General features: G+C 31.8%; 1 protein-coding gene across 1 annotated transcript; it reads left to right on the top strand.

The window, feature by feature from the left end:
* Positions 1–1,892: 1,892 nt before the first annotated feature.
* On the top strand, positions 1,893–4,766 carry LOC129754001 (uncharacterized). The gene has a single exon (XM_055749855.1). The coding sequence runs from the start codon at positions 1,893–1,895 to the stop codon at positions 4,764–4,766; it is 2,874 nt and encodes a 957-aa protein (XP_055605830.1).
* The last annotated feature ends 16,669 nt before the right edge of the window (positions 4,767–21,435 follow it).

The following is a 21,435-nucleotide window of genomic DNA, read 5'->3' as shown; positions in this document are numbered from 1 at the left end:
TTTTTTTTAATTTTCGATTCTTAGTGTGATATTAATAATGTGTTAATGTTAATAATAATGTAACTTCCCAATTGTCATGAAGTAAATATTTAATCTGTTTTATATGAAGAAGCGATCAATGATGAAATGAAAAAAAAAAAATCTATTGTTGATTTTTTTCCAACCACATAATTTTGGATAGTGATAATTTTAAATAAACTGCGTATTGAATTTCGTTTTTAACAGCTTTTATCAGAGTTTTCATTAACGATAAGGTGATTAACTCGATTAACGCAACGTTATTTGAAAGCAATATACTTAACTCACTTCCAGGAACATTGTATGTTTGATATAATACGTATCCTCTGAGACATTTTTTGAAAATAAAAATGATTCAAAGGGGTGAAAGGGGTCAGCTTGGTCATACGTCCTTAAATTTATCCGTCTTTTCGTCAAATGGTTATATGGTCGTGTCCAATATTACTCATTATGCGCATCTAGGAACTTCTCACTTACATAAAATATTTACATAGAAAAAGTATTTGATCGGTACTGTACCGGTCAGGAAATAGGATCTAAGTTTTTGTTTGTAATATGTGTCTTAATCTATGTTCACTTGACACTATAATCCATTTGCTCGTAAACACCATTATTTGTGATCGTACCTTAGCATAAGATCAACTCTCTCTCGCAACATAGCGAACATCGCGGAGAGAGTTCACACAATAGTATGTAAGCCATTTTAGTTGTTAGAATAGAATCTAGAGTTGAACGAACCACACGGGTTTTACTATATCTCCAATAAAGTCCAAGTATTTAAAGTCCAACCAAGCGACTTACTTCTAAAGTTCATCCGAAATCAGTTAATTGACGGTGGTGCAACATAAGTGCAATCAAATTGCGTGGTGGTACTCGATACAACGTACCACACAATAGTGCAAACTAAAACTCCCCCGAGCGGGCGATCAGCTGTTGTGGTGACTTACCTGGAGTTTCTGCTGCTGGTGGATGCCGTCGTCTGGAGACGGGAAGAAAGACCTCGAAATCCGAACCCCCCCATCGGACGAGCCCGAACATTTGGTCCTTCGAAGCCGGATTCGAGGACATCATCTCATCAGGACCGGCAGAGGAACTGGAAATTCGCCATCTTCTGGAGCGCCATTTCACCTGTGGTTTGTAGTGAAAAGCCACATCAAGGTAGGCCAATAGTGATATACTCACCGTGGATACTTTATACTGGCCCATTATTCACTTGGCCATCGAATATCAGCACAAATTTTACGCTGCAAACGTAAGCAAGCAGCAGCAATTACAATCAAATGTGGTGATTGATTTGTGGAATCAAAACAAACGACAAATTACACTGGTCGACAAAATTTTGCAGTTTTACACTGTCACGCAAAAGTTTAGAAACAAGTAAAAATTAAATAACTTTTTTTACAAAATTGCATTTTGTGACTAAAAGTCAGTTCTACGGCGAATTGCAAATGTATTTAGGGTGGTGCACTTTACAGTGTCAGTCAAAATTATATCGGCACTTACAAATTTGAAAGTTTTTGGAAAATTGGAATTCACTTCCAGTGGTCACTGAGACACTGTGAAGCATTATAGCGAGACCCATAGAGGCAAGTGGCTAGACAACAGTATCGTACAAAAGTATAGCGTCACTTAAAAAATTGGATTTTTGGAAAAAAGAAAAATCCCTTTGCCTGTTTATTTTGTGGCGATTGTAACATTGCTGGGTTACGTAAATACAAGTTGCTGACTACAGTACCGCTCAAAAGGATAGCAACATACACTAAATAAAAATATTTTGACGATTTTTATTTATAAAACACATCCGAAAAGTCAATCATTGGTGGCATTTACGGTCGTTTTGGTGTTTTTAAGTGTGATTTGAGTGGTGTTGAGTGATGGCTAGCAAGGCGGAGAAAAAACTAGCAGCGGACCTTCTGACGAGACGACGAGCGTGTGCCGAACGAGATGTGGTGGAGAAGTTTGTAGCGGATTTCACTTATGAACGAGATTGTTGCCAGGTTGCGGTACGTTTGGAGGCGCTCAACAAGTGCAACGAGTTGTTCCTAAACGTGCAGAACGACATCGAAATGGGCGATAGCGAAGAACGGTTTGAAACACACCTAGAATTCCGTGCTGATTTTGAGGATCGATTCTGCAGGGCGAAGGGTTTTTTGCTGTCCAAACTGGAGAGTAGGGAGCATCCGTTGAGTTCGACGATCATCCACGCATCGGCTTCTCATAGCATGTCTTCCAGCTTTCATCATCGTCTGCCAAAAATCGATTTGCCGAAGTTTAGTGGAGATGAATCGCGCTGGATCTCGTTCCGTGATAATTTTCTCTCGATGATCCACTGCAACGAGGACATACCGATCGTCAACAAGCTGCAGTATCTGTTGCAGTCGCTGGAAGGAGAGGCAAGGAAACCGTTCGAGTCTGTGGATATCCAAGCCGATAATTATTCGTCGACGTGGGACGCGCTTAAGAAGCGTTACGACAACAAGCGGTTCCTCAGAAAGGAGCTTTTCCGTGGCCTATACAACCTTCCACCGATACAGCACGAGTCCGCACAAGACCTCAACACACTGGTTGATGATTTCCAGCGACACGTTAAGGCTCTGGGAAAACTAGGGGAACCGATCGAGTATTGGGACACTCCACTTATCTTCATCTTAACGAACAAGTTGGACTCAGCAACGATTCGCGCATGGGAGCAGGATACTCGACAGAAAGAAGAAGTGAAGTACGACGAGCTCATCGAGTTTCTCATCCACCAGGTCCGGATGTTGAAATCCGTGGACAGCGATCTCCAGCATCGTTCCTCAGTGCCCACCGTTTCCAAGGTGGCCGGACAAATCCCGAAGAAACTAGTTACCATCCGATCTGTCGTGAACGCAGCGACATCCGAAACTCAATCCAGCACTTCGCAATGCCACTGTTGTTTGAGAACACATCCGCTTCACCAATGTCCAGCATTTTCGAACCTGTCAAGCTCCCAACGGCGAGAGCTTGTGACACAGCACAGCCTTTGCTGGAATTGCTTTCGCGCAAACCACCAGGCAAGATCCTGCAAGTCCAAGTTTCTGTGCAGGATTTGCCAAGCGAAGCACCATACGATGTTGCACGACCCAGCAGCACCACCGAATGAGTTCTCACCCGAGAGATCTCATCTCATACAAGTGAATCCAGGTCCGAGCGGTTCACTCAGCCCACCAACGATAAATCTATCCGTGCATTCAAATTCAACGGTTCTATTGGAGACAGTTGCGCTGTTAGTAGTCGACCGATATGGCAGAAAGATCCAAGCACGAGCTCTTCTAGATTCCGCAGCAATGTCCAACTTTATTACCAGGAAGCTGGCGAACGAGCTCGCCACCCTACAAACTCCCGTGGACATCGCAGTTGCCGGAATTGGAGAGTCAGTCAAGCGCATCAGAAAAAAGTTAGCTGCCAAGATCGTATCCAAGAACAGCGACTTCTCCACCACACTCGATTTCCTCGTCATGAAGAAACCAACATCATATCTCCCCACGTCCCCGATCGATACAACTGCCTGGAAAATGCCAAAAGTTCCCTTGGCGGATCCTCAGTTCAACGTTCCAGCAACAATCGACATGATCATCGGTGGAGAATGTTACCATGAGTTCCACACGGGCGTACGCCACTCTCTTGGTAATAATTCTCCGTTTTTGGTGGACACCCTCTTCGGCTGGACAGTTTCTGGCAAAGTTGATTCCAGCTCCACCACCGCACCGCGAGCGTGCTTCCTCTCCACCGTTGATCAAACCCGAGAAACGATCCCTGGGGAGTTCCGGCCAATGGAAACCCCCGATGGGTGTCAGAAAACAGAAGCTCAACCCTCCACCACTCAAATCCACAAAGAAGGATGCTTCGCCCGCCATTCCCGGCCCAATAATCCAAAAACCACCCTTGGAGATTCTCGCACAAAGACCACACACCAAAACTCCACCAGAGATACAAGCCACAAGATACCTGAAAACACCACCCAAACCAGAAATATGCACAACAGCGATCCTGTTGAGGACGAATCACACTGCTATCTGCCACATCACCCGGTGCTCAAGGAAGCCAGCAAAACCACCAATGAACGCGTGGTATTCAACGCATCCTGTGAGCACAATTCAGGGTACGCGCTCAAGGATACGCTGCTCGTCGGTCCCGTCGCTCAACTCAGCCTGCTGTCCAATACTCCTCTAAACACCTCCAAGGTCATCGACGAAGGAAAAGACGCTGTCTGTGGATCCTCCGGCTGCGCTGTCCATTTGGCCAAGCAGCCCTCTGTTACCTGTCTGGAGCTATACGCACCTGTTCTGCCAACGGAATCGTTCCGGACACCCCATCGGTCAAAGCCGCCACCGCATCGTTGGAGAACTGTCGGTACTAAGCATGTAACTGCTATCCAGATGGATACATATGAACTCAGTTGGAGACACGTTCCGCAAGTGCACATCGCAGCCAGCGAACTATCCAGGAATTTACATGCCTTCAACTTGCCCGAAAAACCTGATTGGTGTTACGACCATGCATGGCAATCGTCGTTGTTGGAAAACTTGCCCTGTTCCGCCACCTCGCGGTCACTCGATCGCTCTACAAGACTTCATCCAGGTCGAGATGGAGTCATTCAGTTAGCCAAGCGAGATTGCCATCTTATTGACCGCCAGCAATCAACAGGTCAACGTGACAACCCCCGACAACTAGTACAAGCTACAAAGACCGGTAGAGCACGCCGAACGTGCTCAACGCGCTTATAGAGCGCTAACAGGTGATTAGCGTTCCTATAACTTTACTCCAACCGTTCCATCTACCGGGTCTTTGTTGCTTACAGATCCATGTTCTACTAATTTCACCCATTTGCGGTATTTTCATCGAGATCAATCTACAAAGACCGGCAGAGCACGCCGAATGTGACTCACTGCGCATGTCGAGCGCTAATAGGTGATTAGCGTTCCAAATTGTCACATTTTCTTGTTCGATCTACCGGTTCTTTGTCGATTACAGATCCTTTCCTACACTATTGCTATATCGTCACCGAGCATTCATCGCCATGCACCAAGCCACGTCAGAAGCCGAATCTTCTAAGACCGGTAGAGCACACCGAACGTTGCTCAACGCGGGTCTTTTATCGATTCCAGATCGCCCACTGTCGTACATCGTCACAGATTCGCTTCGTTTACCAGCGAGATCGTCCACATACATCCACATGGTAGCAGAATCTTCAAAGATCGGTAGAGCACGCCGAACGTTGCTCAACGCGCTAATGGGGCGCTAACAGGTGATTAGCGTTCCTATAACCTTACCCTACGCCGTTCGGTCTACCGGGTCTCTTTTGTGTTCACAGATTCTGCACCAGGGCCGAAACCGATTCCTCGATGTGCGACGTGTCAGCTGTGTCTCTTGGTCCAACCGTGTCCCCGGGTCCAATCGTGTCTCTTGGTCCAACCGTGTACCCTGGCCCAACCGTGTCGCATGGTCCAACCGACTGAGAAGCCCGCAATCAATTGGTCCGAAATTGGTTGAAACAGCAGTTTCAAGGTGGCCGGAATGATCGGTACTGTACCGGTCAGGAAATAGGATCTAAGTTTTTGTTTGTAATATGTGTCTTAATCTATGTTCACTTGACACTTTAATCCATTTGCTCGTAAACACCATTATTTGTGATCGTACCTTAGCATAAGATCAACTCTCTCTCGCAACATAGCGAACATCGCGGAGAGAGTTCACACAATAGTATGTAAGCCATTTTAGTTGTTTGTTAGAATAGAATCTAGAGTTGAACGAACCACACGGGTTTTACTATATCTCCAATAAAGTCCAAGTATTTAAAGTCCAACCAAGCGACTTACTTCTAAAGTTCATCCGAAATCAGTTAATTGACGGTGGTGCAACATAAGTGCAATCAAATTGCGTGGTGGTACTCGATACAACGTACCACACAATAGTGCAAACTAAAACTCCCCCGAGCGGGCGATCAGCTGTTGTGGTGACTTACCTGGAGTTTCTGCTGCTGGTGGATGCCGTCGTCTGGAGACGGGAAGAAAGACCTCGAAATCCGAACCCCCCCATCGGACGAGCCCGAACAGTATTGTTAAACGTTATGCGGTTTGAGTTTCATAGGAAAATAACATTGATTGTATTTTTAGTCAAACATTTCTGTCATTAATTACATCAATAGTTGTCCATGTCATATGCAGTATGAAAAAATGAATCTAAAAAGAAAATAAGCATCCCAACACAAAGGCAACCTCGCGGATTGAAAAGCGAACGTCAATCACAAATAAAAACACATTTGATCACTTTTCAATTTCGAATGTTTGAAAAAAAAACAAGCAATCGGAAAAATATTGATTACAGGTGCACATTATGCACGCGGTGCCGCAATTGATTCCGAATAATAATAATGAGGAGGCCTCTCTCCTATTTACTCCATTCATTGCCGGAAACGTTGCATATCTTAATCCTATCTGACACGCAGACAGAGTATCAATCGAGGAAATCCAAATTGATCATAACAACAACAACACAAATTAGCAACCGGAAAACCAACGAGTGATGCCAATCATTTGATATTTATCGTGTTGCCACGTGGATATTTTCTACGGTTTTCAATTTTTCCGTGTATGTTTCGCCCACGAGCCTACTTTGTTTTTCCATGGAATCGCCCAGCAGAAGGACACCATTTGCGGATTTACGCATTAAAATGGCTCGGGAAGCTATTTATCGATTTGGTACTCCTTGCGGGTTTGTTGATGTTGGTATTATTTTTTCCTCTTCTTACTTCACCTTCGGCCAAAAAACAACACACGCTGAACATACAGAAAAAAAACACATAACCGCTATTCGATTAATTCGACTGATTAAGTCAGGGGCTTAATGTATTTAATCGAATTATGTTGTTTTTATTCTCGCCCCTGAGGATTTTCTGTTTTGGGGAACCGATTGGTTTACCGTTTTATTGAGTCGATCAGAAGACTATATCGTTCTCATTCTTAAAAACCGATAATCTATTTACTTGCCTCCTAACAAGTTACTTTCCTCCACATGGTTTGCAAACTTAGTTCAAAAGAATTGAGTTGTAGTTCTAGAAAATTATGGAAGGTCGTTGATTTTACCCATAATAAAAGTTTTTTTGTACCTTATCATTTAATAAATTGATTGAGCTCACATCTTACTGTTAGTTGAATCGATACAATTTGTTCTTATTTTCTGTTTTAAGTAGATGCATTGCATATGGCTCTCTCTGTAAAGGCTGCCTCTTTGGGGTGTGCTGCTTTTTTAACATATGAATTAATTACTGTTGTTTTTCCACCAATCAATGCGATGCATGAACGATCAACTTTAAAATTCATTCGTTCGATCATTCGTTCAATCATCTTTGCACCCAGATGAGCGATAATTTAAACCATTGATTCTGGAAAGCTTTTGATGGTTTCCATTGCGTTGAATAAAACACATTCACCATTTGAAAACGGGTTTGTTCCTTATAATAATTCAAATGATTGAAAGAATTTCGATAAATCAATGAATATTCACGGATCAGGCGTTCAGGACCAAAATATTCAAAATTGAGCATTCTAGTGAACGGTAAAATAAAATTATTACAATCAACAGACATTTTGAAAAAATACTAGGTAAAAAAAAATAACAAAAATGACAAAAATGACAAAAATGACAAAAATGACAAAAATGACAAAAATGACAAAAATGACAAAAATGACAAAAATGACAAAAATGACAAAAATGACAAAAATGACAAAAATGACAAAAATGACAAAAATGACAAAAATGACAAAAATGACAAAAATGACAAAAATGACAAAAATGACAAAAATGACAAAAATGACAAAAATGACAAAAATGACAAAAATGACAAAAATGACAAAAATGACAAAAGTGACAAAAGTGACAAAAATGACAAAAATGACAAAAATGACAAAAATGACAAAAATGACAAAAATGACAAAAATGACAAAAATGACAAAAATGACAAAAATGACAAAAATGACAAAAATGACAAAAATGACAAAAATGACAAAAATGACAAAAATGACAAAAATGACAAAAATGACAAAAATGACAAAAATGACAAAAATGACAAAAATGACAAAAATGACAAAAATGACAAAAATGACAAAAATGACAAAAATGACAAAAATGACAAAAATGACAAAAATGACAAAAATGACAAAAATGACAAAAATGACAAAAATGACAAAAATGACAAAAATGACAAAAATGACAAAAATGACAAAAATGACAAAAATGACAAAAATGACAAAAATGACAAAAATGACAAAAATGACAAAAATGACAAAAATGACAAAAATGACAAAAATGACAAAAATGACAAAAATGACAAAAATGACAAAAATGACAAAAATGACAAAAATGACAAAAATGACAAAAATGACAAAAATGACAAAAATGACAAAAATGACAAAAATGACAAAAATGACAAAAATGACAAAAATGACAAAAATGACAAAAATGACAAAAATGACAAAAATGACAAAAATGACAAAAATGACAAAAATGACAAAAATGACAAAAATGACAAAAATGACAAAAATGACAAAAATGACAAAAATGACAAAAATGACAAAAATGACAAAAATGACAAAAATGACAAAAATGACAAAAATGACAAAAATGACAAAAATGACAAAAATGACAAAAATGACAAAAATGACAAAAATGACAAAAATGACAAAAATGACAAAAATGACAAAAATGACAAAAATGACAAAAATGACAAAAATGACAAAAATGACAAAAATGACAAAAATGACAAAAATGACAAAAATGACAAAAATGACAAAAATGACAAAAATGACAAAAATGACAAAAATGACAAAAATGACAAAAATGACAAAAATGACAAAAATGACAAAAATGACAAAAATGACAAAAATGACAAAAATGACAAAAATGACAAAAATGACAAAAATGACAAAAATGACAAAAATGACAAAAATGACAAAAATGACAAAAATGACAAAAATGACAAAAATGACAAAAATGACAAAAATGACAAAAATGACAAAAATGACAAAAATGACAAAAATGACAAAAATGACAAAAATGACAAAAATGACAAAAATGACAAAAATGACAAAAATGACAAAAATGACAAAAATGACAAAAATGACAAAAATGACAAAAATGACAAAAATGACAAAAATGACAAAAATGACAAAAATGACAAAAATGACAAAAATGACAAAAATGACAAAAATGACAAAAATGACAAAAATGACAAAAATGACAAAAATGACAAAAATGACAAAAATGACAAAAATGACAAAAATGACAAAAATGACAAAAATGACAAAAATGACAAAAATGACAAAAATGACAAAAATGACAAAAATGACAAAAATGACAAAAATGACAAAAATGACAAAAATGACAAAAATGACAAAAATGACAAAAATGACAAAAATGACAAAAATGACAAAAATGACAAAAATGACAAAAATGACAAAAATGACAAAAATGACAAAAATGACAAAAATGACAAAAATGACAAAAATGACAAAAATGACAAAAATGACAAAAATGACAAAAATGACAAAAATGACAAAAATGACAAAAATGACAAAAATGACAAAAATGACAAAAATGACAAAAATGACAAAAATGACAAAAATGACAAAAATGACAAAAATGACAAAAATGACAAAAATGACAAAAATGACAAAAATGACAAAAATGACAAAAATGACAAAAATGACAAAAATGACAAAAATGACAAAAATGACAAAAATGACAAAAATGACAAAAATGACAAAAATGACAAAAATGACAAAAATGACAAAAATGACAAAAATGACAAAAATGACAAAAATGACAAAAATGACAAAAATGACAAAAATGACAAAAATGACAAAAATGACAAAAATGACAAAAATGACAAAAATGACAAAAATGACAAAAATGACAAAAATGACAAAAATGACAAAAATGACAAAAATGACAAAAATGACAAAAATGACAAAAATGACAAAAATGACAAAAATGACAAAAATGACAAAAATGACAAAAATGACAAAAATGACAAAAATGACAAAAATGACAAAAATGACAAAAATGACAAAAATGACAAAAATGACAAAAATGACAAAAATGACAAAAATGACAAAAATGACAAAAATGACAAAAATGACAAAAATGACAAAAATGACAAAAATGACAAAAATGACAAAAATGACAAAAATGACAAAAATGACAAAAATGACAAAAATGACAAAAATGACAAAAATGACAAAAATGACAAAAATGACAAAAATGACAAAAATGACAAAAATGACAAAAATGACAAAAATGACAAAAATGACAAAAATGACAAAAATGACAAAAATGACAAAAATGACAAAAATGACAAAAATGACAAAAATGACAAAAATGACAAAAATGACAAAAATGACAAAAATGACAAAAATGACAAAAATGACAAAAATGACAAAAATGACAAAAATGACAAAAATGACAAAAATGACAAAAATGACAAAAATGACAAAAATGACAAAAATGACAAAAATGACAAAAATGACAAAAATGACAAAAATGACAAAAATGACAAAAATGACAAAAATGACAAAAATGACAAAAATGACAAAAATGACAAAAATGACAAAAATGACAAAAATGACAAAAATGACAAAAATGACAAAAATGACAAAAATGACAAAAATGACAAAAATGACAAAAATGACAAAAATGACAAAAATGACAAAAATGACAAAAATGACAAAAATGACAAAAATGACAAAAATGACAAAAATGACAAAAATGACAAAAATGACAAAAATGACAAAAATGACAAAAATGACAAAAATGACAAAAATGACAAAAATGACAAAAATGACAAAAATGACAAAAATGACAAAAATGACAAAAATGACAAAAATGACAAAAATGACAAAAATGACAAAAATGACAAAAATGACAAAAATGACAAAAATGACAAAAATGACAAAAATGACAAAAATGACAAAAATGACAAAAATGACAAAAATGACAAAAATGACAAAAATGACAAAAATGACAAAAATGACAAAAATGACAAAAATGACAAAAATGACAAAAATGACAAAAATGACAAAAATGACAAAAATGACAAAAATGACAAAAATGACAAAAATGACAAAAATGACAAAAATGACAAAAATGACAAAAATGACAAAAATGACAAAAATGACAAAAATGACAAAAATGACAAAAATGACAAAAATGACAAAAATGACAAAAATGACAAAAATGACAAAAATGACAAAAATGACAAAAATGACAAAAATGACAAAAATGACAAAAATGACAAAAATGACAAAAATGACAAAAATGACAAAAATGACAAAAATGACAAAAATGACAAAAATGACAAAAATGACAAAAATGACAAAAATGACAAAAATGACAAAAATGACAAAAATGACAAAAATGACAAAAATGACAAAAATGACAAAAATGACAAAAATGACAAAAATGACAAAAATGACAAAAATGACAAAAATGACAAAAATGACAAAAATGACAAAAATGACAAAAATGACAAAAATGACAAAAATGACAAAAATGACAAAAATGACAAAAATGACAAAAATGACAAAAATGACAAAAATGACAAAAATGACAAAAATGACAAAAATGACAAAAATGACAAAAATGACAAAAATGACAAAAATGACAAAAATGACAAAAATGACAAAAATGACAAAAATGACAAAAATGACAAAAATGACAAAAATGACAAAAATGACAAAAATGACAAAAATGACAAAAATGACAAAAATGACAAAAATGACAAAAATGACAAAAATGACAAAAATGACAAAAATGACAAAAATGACAAAAATGACAAAAATGACAAAAATGACAAAAATGACAAAAATGACAAAAATGACAAAAATGACAAAAATGACAAAAATGACAAAAATGACAAAAATGACAAAAATGACAAAAATGACAAAAATGACAAAAATGACAAAAATGACAAAAATGACAAAAATGACAAAAATGACAAAAATGACAAAAATGACAAAAATGACAAAAATGACAAAAATGACAAAAATGACAAAAATGACAAAAATGACAAAAATGACAAAAATGACAAAAATGACAAAAATGACAAAAATGACAAAAATGACAAAAATGACAAAAATGACAAAAATGACAAAAATGACAAAAATGACAAAAATGACAAAAATGACAAAAATGACAAAAATGACAAAAATGACAAAAATGACAAAAATGACAAAAATGACAAAAATGACAAAAATGACAAAAATGACAAAAATGACAAAAATGACAAAAATGACAAAAATGACAAAAATGACAAAAATGACAAAAATGACAAAAATGACAAAAATGACAAAAATGACAAAAATGACAAAAATGACAAAAATGACAAAAATGACAAAAATGACAAAAATGACAAAAATGACAAAAATGACAAAAATGACAAAAATGACAAAAATGACAAAAATGACAAAAATGACAAAAATGACAAAAATGACAAAAATGACAAAAATGACAAAAATGACAAAAATGACAAAAATGACAAAAATGACAAAAATGACAAAAATGACAAAAATGACAAAAATGACAAAAATGACAAAAATGACAAAAATGACAAAAATGACAAAAATGACAAAAATGACAAAAATGACAAAAATGACAAAAATGACAAAAATGACAAAAATGACAAAAATGACAAAAATGACAAAAATGACAAAAATGACAAAAATGACAAAAATGACAAAAATGACAAAAATGACAAAAATGACAAAAATGACAAAAATGACAAAAATGACAAAAATGACAAAAATGACAAAAATGACAAAAATGACAAAAATGACAAAAATGACAAAAATGACAAAAATGACAAAAATGACAAAAATGACAAAAATGACAAAAATGACAAAAATGACAAAAATGACAAAAATGACAAAAATGACAAAAATGACAAAAATGACAAAAATGACAAAAATGACAAAAATGACAAAAATGACAAAAATGACAAAAATGACAAAAATGACAAAAATGACAAAAATGACAAAAATGACAAAAATGACAAAAATGACAAAAATGACAAAAATGACAAAAATGACAAAAATGACAAAAATGACAAAAATGACAAAAATGACAAAAATGACAAAAATGACAAAAATGACAAAAATGACAAAAATGACAAAAATGACAAAAATGACAAAAATGACAAAAATGACAAAAATGACAAAAATGACAAAAATGACAAAAATGACAAAAATGACAAAAATGACAAAAATGACAAAAATGACAAAAATGACAAAAATGACAAAAATGACAAAAATGACAAAAATGACAAAAATGACAAAAATGACAAAAATGACAAAAATGACAAAAATGACAAAAATGACAAAAATGACAAAAATGACAAAAATGACAAAAATGACAAAAATGACAAAAATGACAAAAATGACAAAAATGACAAAAATGACAAAAATGACAAAAATGACAAAAATGACAAAAATGACAAAAATGACAAAAATGACAAAAATGACAAAAATGACAAAAATGACAAAAATGACAAAAATGACAAAAATGACAAAAATGACAAAAATGACAAAAATGACAAAAATGACAAAAATGACAAAAATGACAAAAATGACAAAAATGACAAAAATGACAAAAATGACAAAAATGACAAAAATGACAAAAATGACAAAAATGACAAAAATGACAAAAATGACAAAAATGACAAAAATGACAAAAATGACAAAAATGACAAAAATGACAAAAATGACAAAAATGACAAAAATGACAAAAATGACAAAAATGACAAAAATGACAAAAATGACAAAAATGACAAAAATGACAAAAATGACAAAAATGACAAAAATGACAAAAATGACAAAAATGACAAAAATGACAAAAATGACAAAAATGACAAAAATGACAAAAATGACAAAAATGACAAAAATGACAAAAATGACAAAAATGACAAAAATGACAAAAATGACAAAAATGACAAAAATGACAAAAATGACAAAAATGACAAAAATGACAAAAATGACAAAAATGACAAAAATGACAAAAATGACAAAAATGACAAAAATGACAAAAATGACAAAAATGACAAAAATGACAAAAATGACAAAAATGACAAAAATGACAAAAATGACAAAAATGACAAAAATGACAAAAATGACAAAAATGACAAAAATGACAAAAATGACAAAAATGACAAAAATGACAAAAATGACAAAAATGACAAAAATGACAAAAATGACAAAAATGACAAAAATGACAAAAATGACAAAAATGACAAAAATGACAAAAATGACAAAAATGACAAAAATGACAAAAATGACAAAAATGACAAAAATGACAAAAATGACAAAAATGACAAAAATGACAAAAATGACAAAAATGACAAAAATGACAAAAATGACAAAAATGACAAAAATGACAAAAATGACAAAAATGACAAAAATGACAAAAATGACAAAAATGACAAAAATGACAAAATGACAAAAATGACAAAAATGACAAAAATGACAAAAATGACAAAAATGACAAAAATGACAAAAATGACAAAAATGACAAAAATGACAAAAATGACAAAAATGACAAAAATGACAAAAATGACAAAAATGACAAAAATGACAAAAATGACAAAAATGACAAAAATGACAAAAATGACAAAAATGACAAAAATGACAAAAATGACAAAAATGACAAAAATGACAAAAATGACAAAAATGACAAAAATGACAAAAATGACAAAAATGACAAAAATGACAAAAATGACAAAAATGACAAAAATGACAAAAATGACAAAAATGACAAAAATGACAAAAATGACAAAATGACAAAAATGACAAAAATGACAAAATGACAAAAATGACAAAAATGACAAAAATGACAAAAATGACAAAAATGACAAAAATGACAAAAATGACAAAAATGACAAAAATGACAAAAATGACAAAAAATGACAAAAATGACAAAATGACAAAAATGACAAAAATGACAAAAATGACAAAAATGACAAAAATGACAAAAATGACAAAAATGACAAAAATGACAAAAATGACAAAAATGACAAAAATGACAAAAATGACAAAATGACAAAAATGACAAAAATGACAAAAATGACAAAAATGACAAAAATGACAAAAATGACAAAAATGACAAAAATGACAAAAATGACAAAAATGACAAAAATGACAAAAATGACAAAAATGACAAAAATGACCAAAATGACCAAAATGACCAAAATGACAAAAATGACAAAAATGACAAAAATGACAAAAATGACAAAAATGACAAAAATGACAAAAATGACAAAATGACAAAAATGACAAAAATGACAAAAATGACAAAAATGACAAAAATGACAAAAATGACAAAAATGACAAAAATGACAAAAATGACAAAAATGACAAAAATGACAAAAATGACAAAAATGACAAAAATGACAAAAATGACAAAAATGACAAAAATGACAAAAATGACAAAAATGACAAAAATGACAAAAATGACAAAAATGACAAAAATGACAAAAATGACAAAATGACAAAAATGACAAAAATGACAAAAATGACAAAAATGACAAAAATGACAAAAATGACAAAAATGACAAAAATGACAAAAATGACAAAAATGACAAAAATGACAAAAATGACAAAAATGACAAAAATGACAAAAATGACAAAAATGACAAAAAATGACAAAAATGACAAAAATGACAAAAATGACAAAAATGACAAAAATGACAAAAATGACAAAAATGACAAAAATGACAAAAATGACAAAAATGACAAAAATGACAAAAATGACAAAAATGACAAAAATGACAAAAATGACAAAAATGACAAAAATGACAAAAATGACAAAAATGACAAAAATGACAAAAATGACAAAAATGACAAAAATGACAAAAATGACAAAAATGACAAAAATGACAAAAATGACAAAAATGACAAAAATGACAAAAATGACAAAAATGACAAAAATGACAAAAATGACAAAAATGACAAAAATGACAAAAATGACAAAAATGACCAAAATGACAAAAATGACAAAAATGACAAAAATGACAAAAATGACAAAAATGACAAAAATGACAAAAATGACAAAAATGACAAAATGACAAAAATGACAAAAATGACAAAAATGACAACAAAATGACAAAAATGACAAAAATGACAAAATGACAAAAATGACAAAAATGACAAAAATGACAAAAATGACAAAAATGACAAAAATGACAAAAATGACAAAAATGACAAAAATGACAAAATGACAAAAATGACAAAAATGACAAAAATGACAAAAATGACAAAAATGACAAAAATGACAAAAATGACAAAAATGACAAAAATGACAAAAATGACAAAAATGACAAAAATGACAAAAATGACAAAAATGACAAAAATGACAAAAATGACAAAACTGACAAAAATGACAAAAACGACAAAAATGACAAAAATGACAAAAATGACAAAAATGACAAAAATGACAAAAATGACAAAAATGACAAAAATGACAAAAATGACAAAAATGACAAAAATGACAAAAATGACAAAAATGACAAAAATTACAAAAATGACAAAAATGACAAAAATGACAAAAATGACAAAAATGACAAAAATGACAAAAATGACAAAATGACAAAAATGACAAAAATGACAAAAATGACAAAAATGACAAAAATGACAAAAATGACAAAAATGACAAAAATGACAAAAATGACAAAAATGACAAAAATGACAAAAATGACAAAAATGACAAAAATGACAAAAATGACAAAAATGACAAAAATGACAAAAATGACAAAAATGACAAAAATGACAAAAATGACAAAAATGACAAAAATGACAAAAATGACAAAAATGACAAAAATGACAAAAATGGCAAAAATGACAAAAATGACAAAAATGACAAAAATGACAAAAATGACAAAAATGACAAAAATGACAAAAATGACAAAAATGACAAAAATGACAAAAATGACAAAAATGACAAAAATGACAAAAATGACAAAAATGACAAAAATGACAAAAATGACAAAAATGACAAAAATGACAAAAATGACAAAAATGACAAAAATGACAAAAATGACAAAAATGACAAAAATGACAAAAATGACAAAAATGACAAAGATGACAAAAGATGACAAAGATGACAAAGATGACAAAGATGACAAAGATGACAAAGATGACAAAAATGACAAAATGACAAAAATGACAAAAATGACAAAAATGACAAAAATGACAAAAATGACAAAAATGACAAAAATGACAAAAATGACAAAAATGACAAAAATGACAAAAATGACAAAAATGACAAAAATGACAAAAATGACAAAAATGACAAAAATGACAAAAATGACAAAAATGACAAAAATGACAAAAATGACAAAAATGACAAAAATGACAAAAATGACAAAAATGACAAAAATGACAAAAATGACAAAAATGACAAAAATGACAAAAATGACAAAAATGACAAAAATGACAAAAATGACAAAAATGACAAAAATGACAAAAATGACAAAAATGACAAAAATGACAAAAATGACAAAAATGACAAAAATGACAAAAATGACAAAAATGACAAAAATGACAAAAATGACAAAAATGACAAAAATGACAAAAATGACAAAAATGACAAAAATGACAAAAATGACAAAAATGACAAAAATGACAAAAATGACAAAAATGACAAAAATGACAAAAATGACAAAAATGACAAAAATGACAAAAATGACAAAAATGACAAAAATGACAAAAATGAAAAAAATGACAAAAATGACAAAAATGACAAAAATGACAAAAATGACAAAAATGACAAAAATGACAAAAATGACAAAAATGACAAAAATGACAAAAATGACAAAAATGACAAAAATGACAAAAATGACAAAAATGACAAAAATGACAAAAATGACAAAAAACATTAATCACTGGAAATGTGAATACCAACACAATTTTAACAACTTAATTGGTCATTTATACCTCCCCAACCAAAACTAAACTTATTGGATTTGAAACCTGAATTTCAAGACGACCAGATATAGCATTTGCTCACATTTTTCTACCACTAACGATTTATTCTTCTCTCGAACGATGCGCCCAGCACAACAAAACACCAGATTTAAAAATAAAGAGCATATTTTTCATTTCTCTGATTTTTATATATTTCAATGTATCGAAACAGAATTCCTAAAACATTTGAAATTCACAAAATTTTCTAGTCGCAAAAAAAAAAACAAACGGGAAAAAAACGGGTCGTCAAAAAAAAAACACGTCCGATCTCGAGCATAAAATTGTTAACAGATTGATTTTAATTTTTTCTGCTTTAGTGTTTGTCTCACCTTCATATTTAAAAAAAAAATCATAATTCAAAATCCACCAGAAAAGATAATTTTCAATAATTGAATTTTTCTAAGCATTGTAGTTAACCACGTTTCTTTCCATACCAAGACACTTTTTTAGCTTCTCAAAGTCGAGCTTCCCATGAGCATTTTTAATTAATATTTCAAGTGATAGCCTGGTGTGCCAAACATAAAATAAAGTGAAAAAAGTTCACCTTACCTAAAAGGAAAAAATAATCCTTCTACACACACCTAATGAATAACTTGGCAAGTTTGAGGGAGCGAAAAAAAAAGAATCCCAACATAACAAGACAAGCACAAAGACATATCACAACTCGTTGATGAAAATAAAACAACACAAGATAGAAGTTGAGCACTACACAAGAAGATTGCAGGAAAAAAGTGAAAACATACACGTCTGAAAAAGAAAGACAAAAAACGGGATGCAGCTACTCGTAGAAACAAAAGTTAAATTACTTTCAACCCTGTGGGCGTCCCGTTTTACACTTTCAATAACGAACCCCCAAAATACCAACTCGAACTCATACGTGTGGGGATGTATGGAGTTTTGGTGCCCCGAGCTTCCACTTGGGGGTTTGAAGTTTTTTCTTATAGAACAGAGTGCATGTGAGAAAAAAAAAAGTTCTTAAGAGATATTCACAAAACTTAAAAACGGGTTCAAGTCGGCAATATAGGTGGATTCAAACATGTTTTTCACCGCTTTTGAGTGGTTTGTTACAAGAAATAAATTGTTTGCCTAGTTTTGCGGCAGCAGTATTTTTCATATGCTTTCTTAACGACAACAATATCTCCGAAAGAAACATCCATTTAAATTAATAACTCGTTGAATAGTTTCACCGAGCATAGAACAATACCCATCTTGAGCATAGAAAGTGAGCTAAGAAAACGACCGGTTTGTGTCAATTTTTACCTCTTAACAGAGCACAGTTTACACAATACCTTGGGGGAGATTGTATTTTATCCTTCTTCAAAATGAACTTTTATGGCAAAAGTTCACCTGTGTAGACACATCATTCACACCAACGTTAACAGCTAGGACAAGAAATTGAGAACAATAAAGATATGCAGTTTTTTGTGTCTAAGCCTTTTGCTGCCTCCGGATAGTGACTTTCCATTTTGTTTGAAAGGTTTTGAAAGTTGGAAGATGATGGCTGTTTTTGTATATTTTCTTTTTTGAAGACTTAAGCTGTTAGTGAAAACGCTCCAAACAAAACGATCTGTTTTTAGTCAGGGAAAATCAAAATAAAATTTTGTCAAAATTTATTTCTTCAAAACTTCCTTTAAATAAGAATAAAACGAATAAGAAATTAAAAATAATCCATACTGATATTATGAAATCGCTTGGTACATTTTTGTAGCTGAAAATAATCATAATTTCAAAGGTTATGGAAAGTATCAGAGAAACATGAGCTATCAAAGAACGAAAGAACATAAGCCGTAAATATCATGAATTTTTCAAAAAAGATACAACGGTTCACCGGTAGGATTTGAACCCGCAATCTCCGCTTCAGTACAACAGCGCGTTAGCCAATTTCACCACGGTGAACATGAAGGAATCGACCGACACGAGCTCAAAGAGATGACCTTTTTTTGTCATCACTCCACATTTTCACTCTTAAAGCATGGATCACTTTATATCTGGACGCATTAATACGGGTTTATCTCGGAGCTCTGTTAAAAAAAAATAATAATGTTTTATGCACAAAATGGAGGTCTTTTATTGCACTTTAAAGAAAAAAAAATAAAAAAAAAATCGATGAAGTTTTGATAAAATTTCACCATTTGTTCCACCATTTCTTCATCTCTGTTGCATCCCGAGTCGTCCTACCATTCTGTCGTAATCTGAGGGTTTTCCTTGTCCCGAAGGCCGTCTTCTCAAGGTTGCTTACTCCACTTGATGTTTGCTTCACAAAATTCGATTTAAGAATGACTCAATTCATTAAATTTATTTCATTAGAGAGGCTTGCTTGGTAGATTCGCCTCTAGGGCCCGATTAGCACAAGTGCCTTTCTTTTTAAAGGTAAAAGTTACCGCGCAACAATGAACGCAATAAACATTTTTCCATCAAAGTAGCCAGATTTTCTCGGATTCCGCATGTTGTTCACTTGCCCGTCAATTATTAGTGCGTGTTGAGAAACTCTAAGTGATTAAATTACGATCTTTTATTCTATCATAAATTATTGGATTGTATATTTTCCATTATCTCATATCTATCCTACAATACTTCCCTTCTGTACTCTCTCAAGTATCATGTCGTCAAAATTAATGATTCTTAGATTTAAATTATTCGCTTCATTTTTTTTTATTTTGCGAAAATATTAAGTTTTTATCAGAATGCAATAAGCATTAAATAAAGCTATTTTTTTTTTGCTTCTCAATCGGAGATGTTTCTACTTCCAATCGTCTTCCTTACCATCGGGAAAACATGAATGATCTCTTCACAAATGATTTTTTTATAGGTTCGGTCATTTAGTTTTTCAGAATGCTGATTTCAATCTTCTGTTTTCTCATAGGAGACAGATAACTATTATCTGTGTTTTCATCATAAAGTTTCAAAGTTTTACATCCGAGTTCAACTTTCTTTCTTCCGCCTTCTCAACGGGTCATAAATGTGCCTTTCAATTTCATGTTAGAGTTCAGCCTTCTCGGTCTTCCTTCTCATCGAAGACAAAAATGAGCCTTTCTGCTCCTTATATTTTCGATTCCATGTTAGAGTTTCTGTCTTATCGATCAGAACTCTATTTTGATCTTCCGCCTTCTCATCGGAGACACAATTGAGCCTTTTTCTTGATTCATCCTAGAGTTTCTGCCTTTTCCATCAGAACTCCACAAACTAATAACTTCGTCTTTCCTACCGAAGCTATTCCAACAAATATCGAAAAACTACATTTCGTCTTTACATTCGAAACTCACTTTTCGTTGTTTTCTATTCTAACTGAAAAGTTCAAAACGTAACCCGAAAAAAGATTGAAACTCTTATTTTTTTAAGTTGAGATTTCTTCCTACAAGACTTTTTTTTTCAAGTCTTCATAAAAAACCTA

Source organism: Uranotaenia lowii, chromosome 3, assembly GCF_029784155.1.
Source record: "Uranotaenia lowii strain MFRU-FL chromosome 3, ASM2978415v1, whole genome shotgun sequence".
NCBI classification, from domain to species: domain Eukaryota; kingdom Metazoa; phylum Arthropoda; class Insecta; order Diptera; family Culicidae; genus Uranotaenia; species Uranotaenia lowii.
Note: the sequence above shows the minus strand (reverse complement) of the source record. Positions and strands in the feature narration are given on the sequence as shown.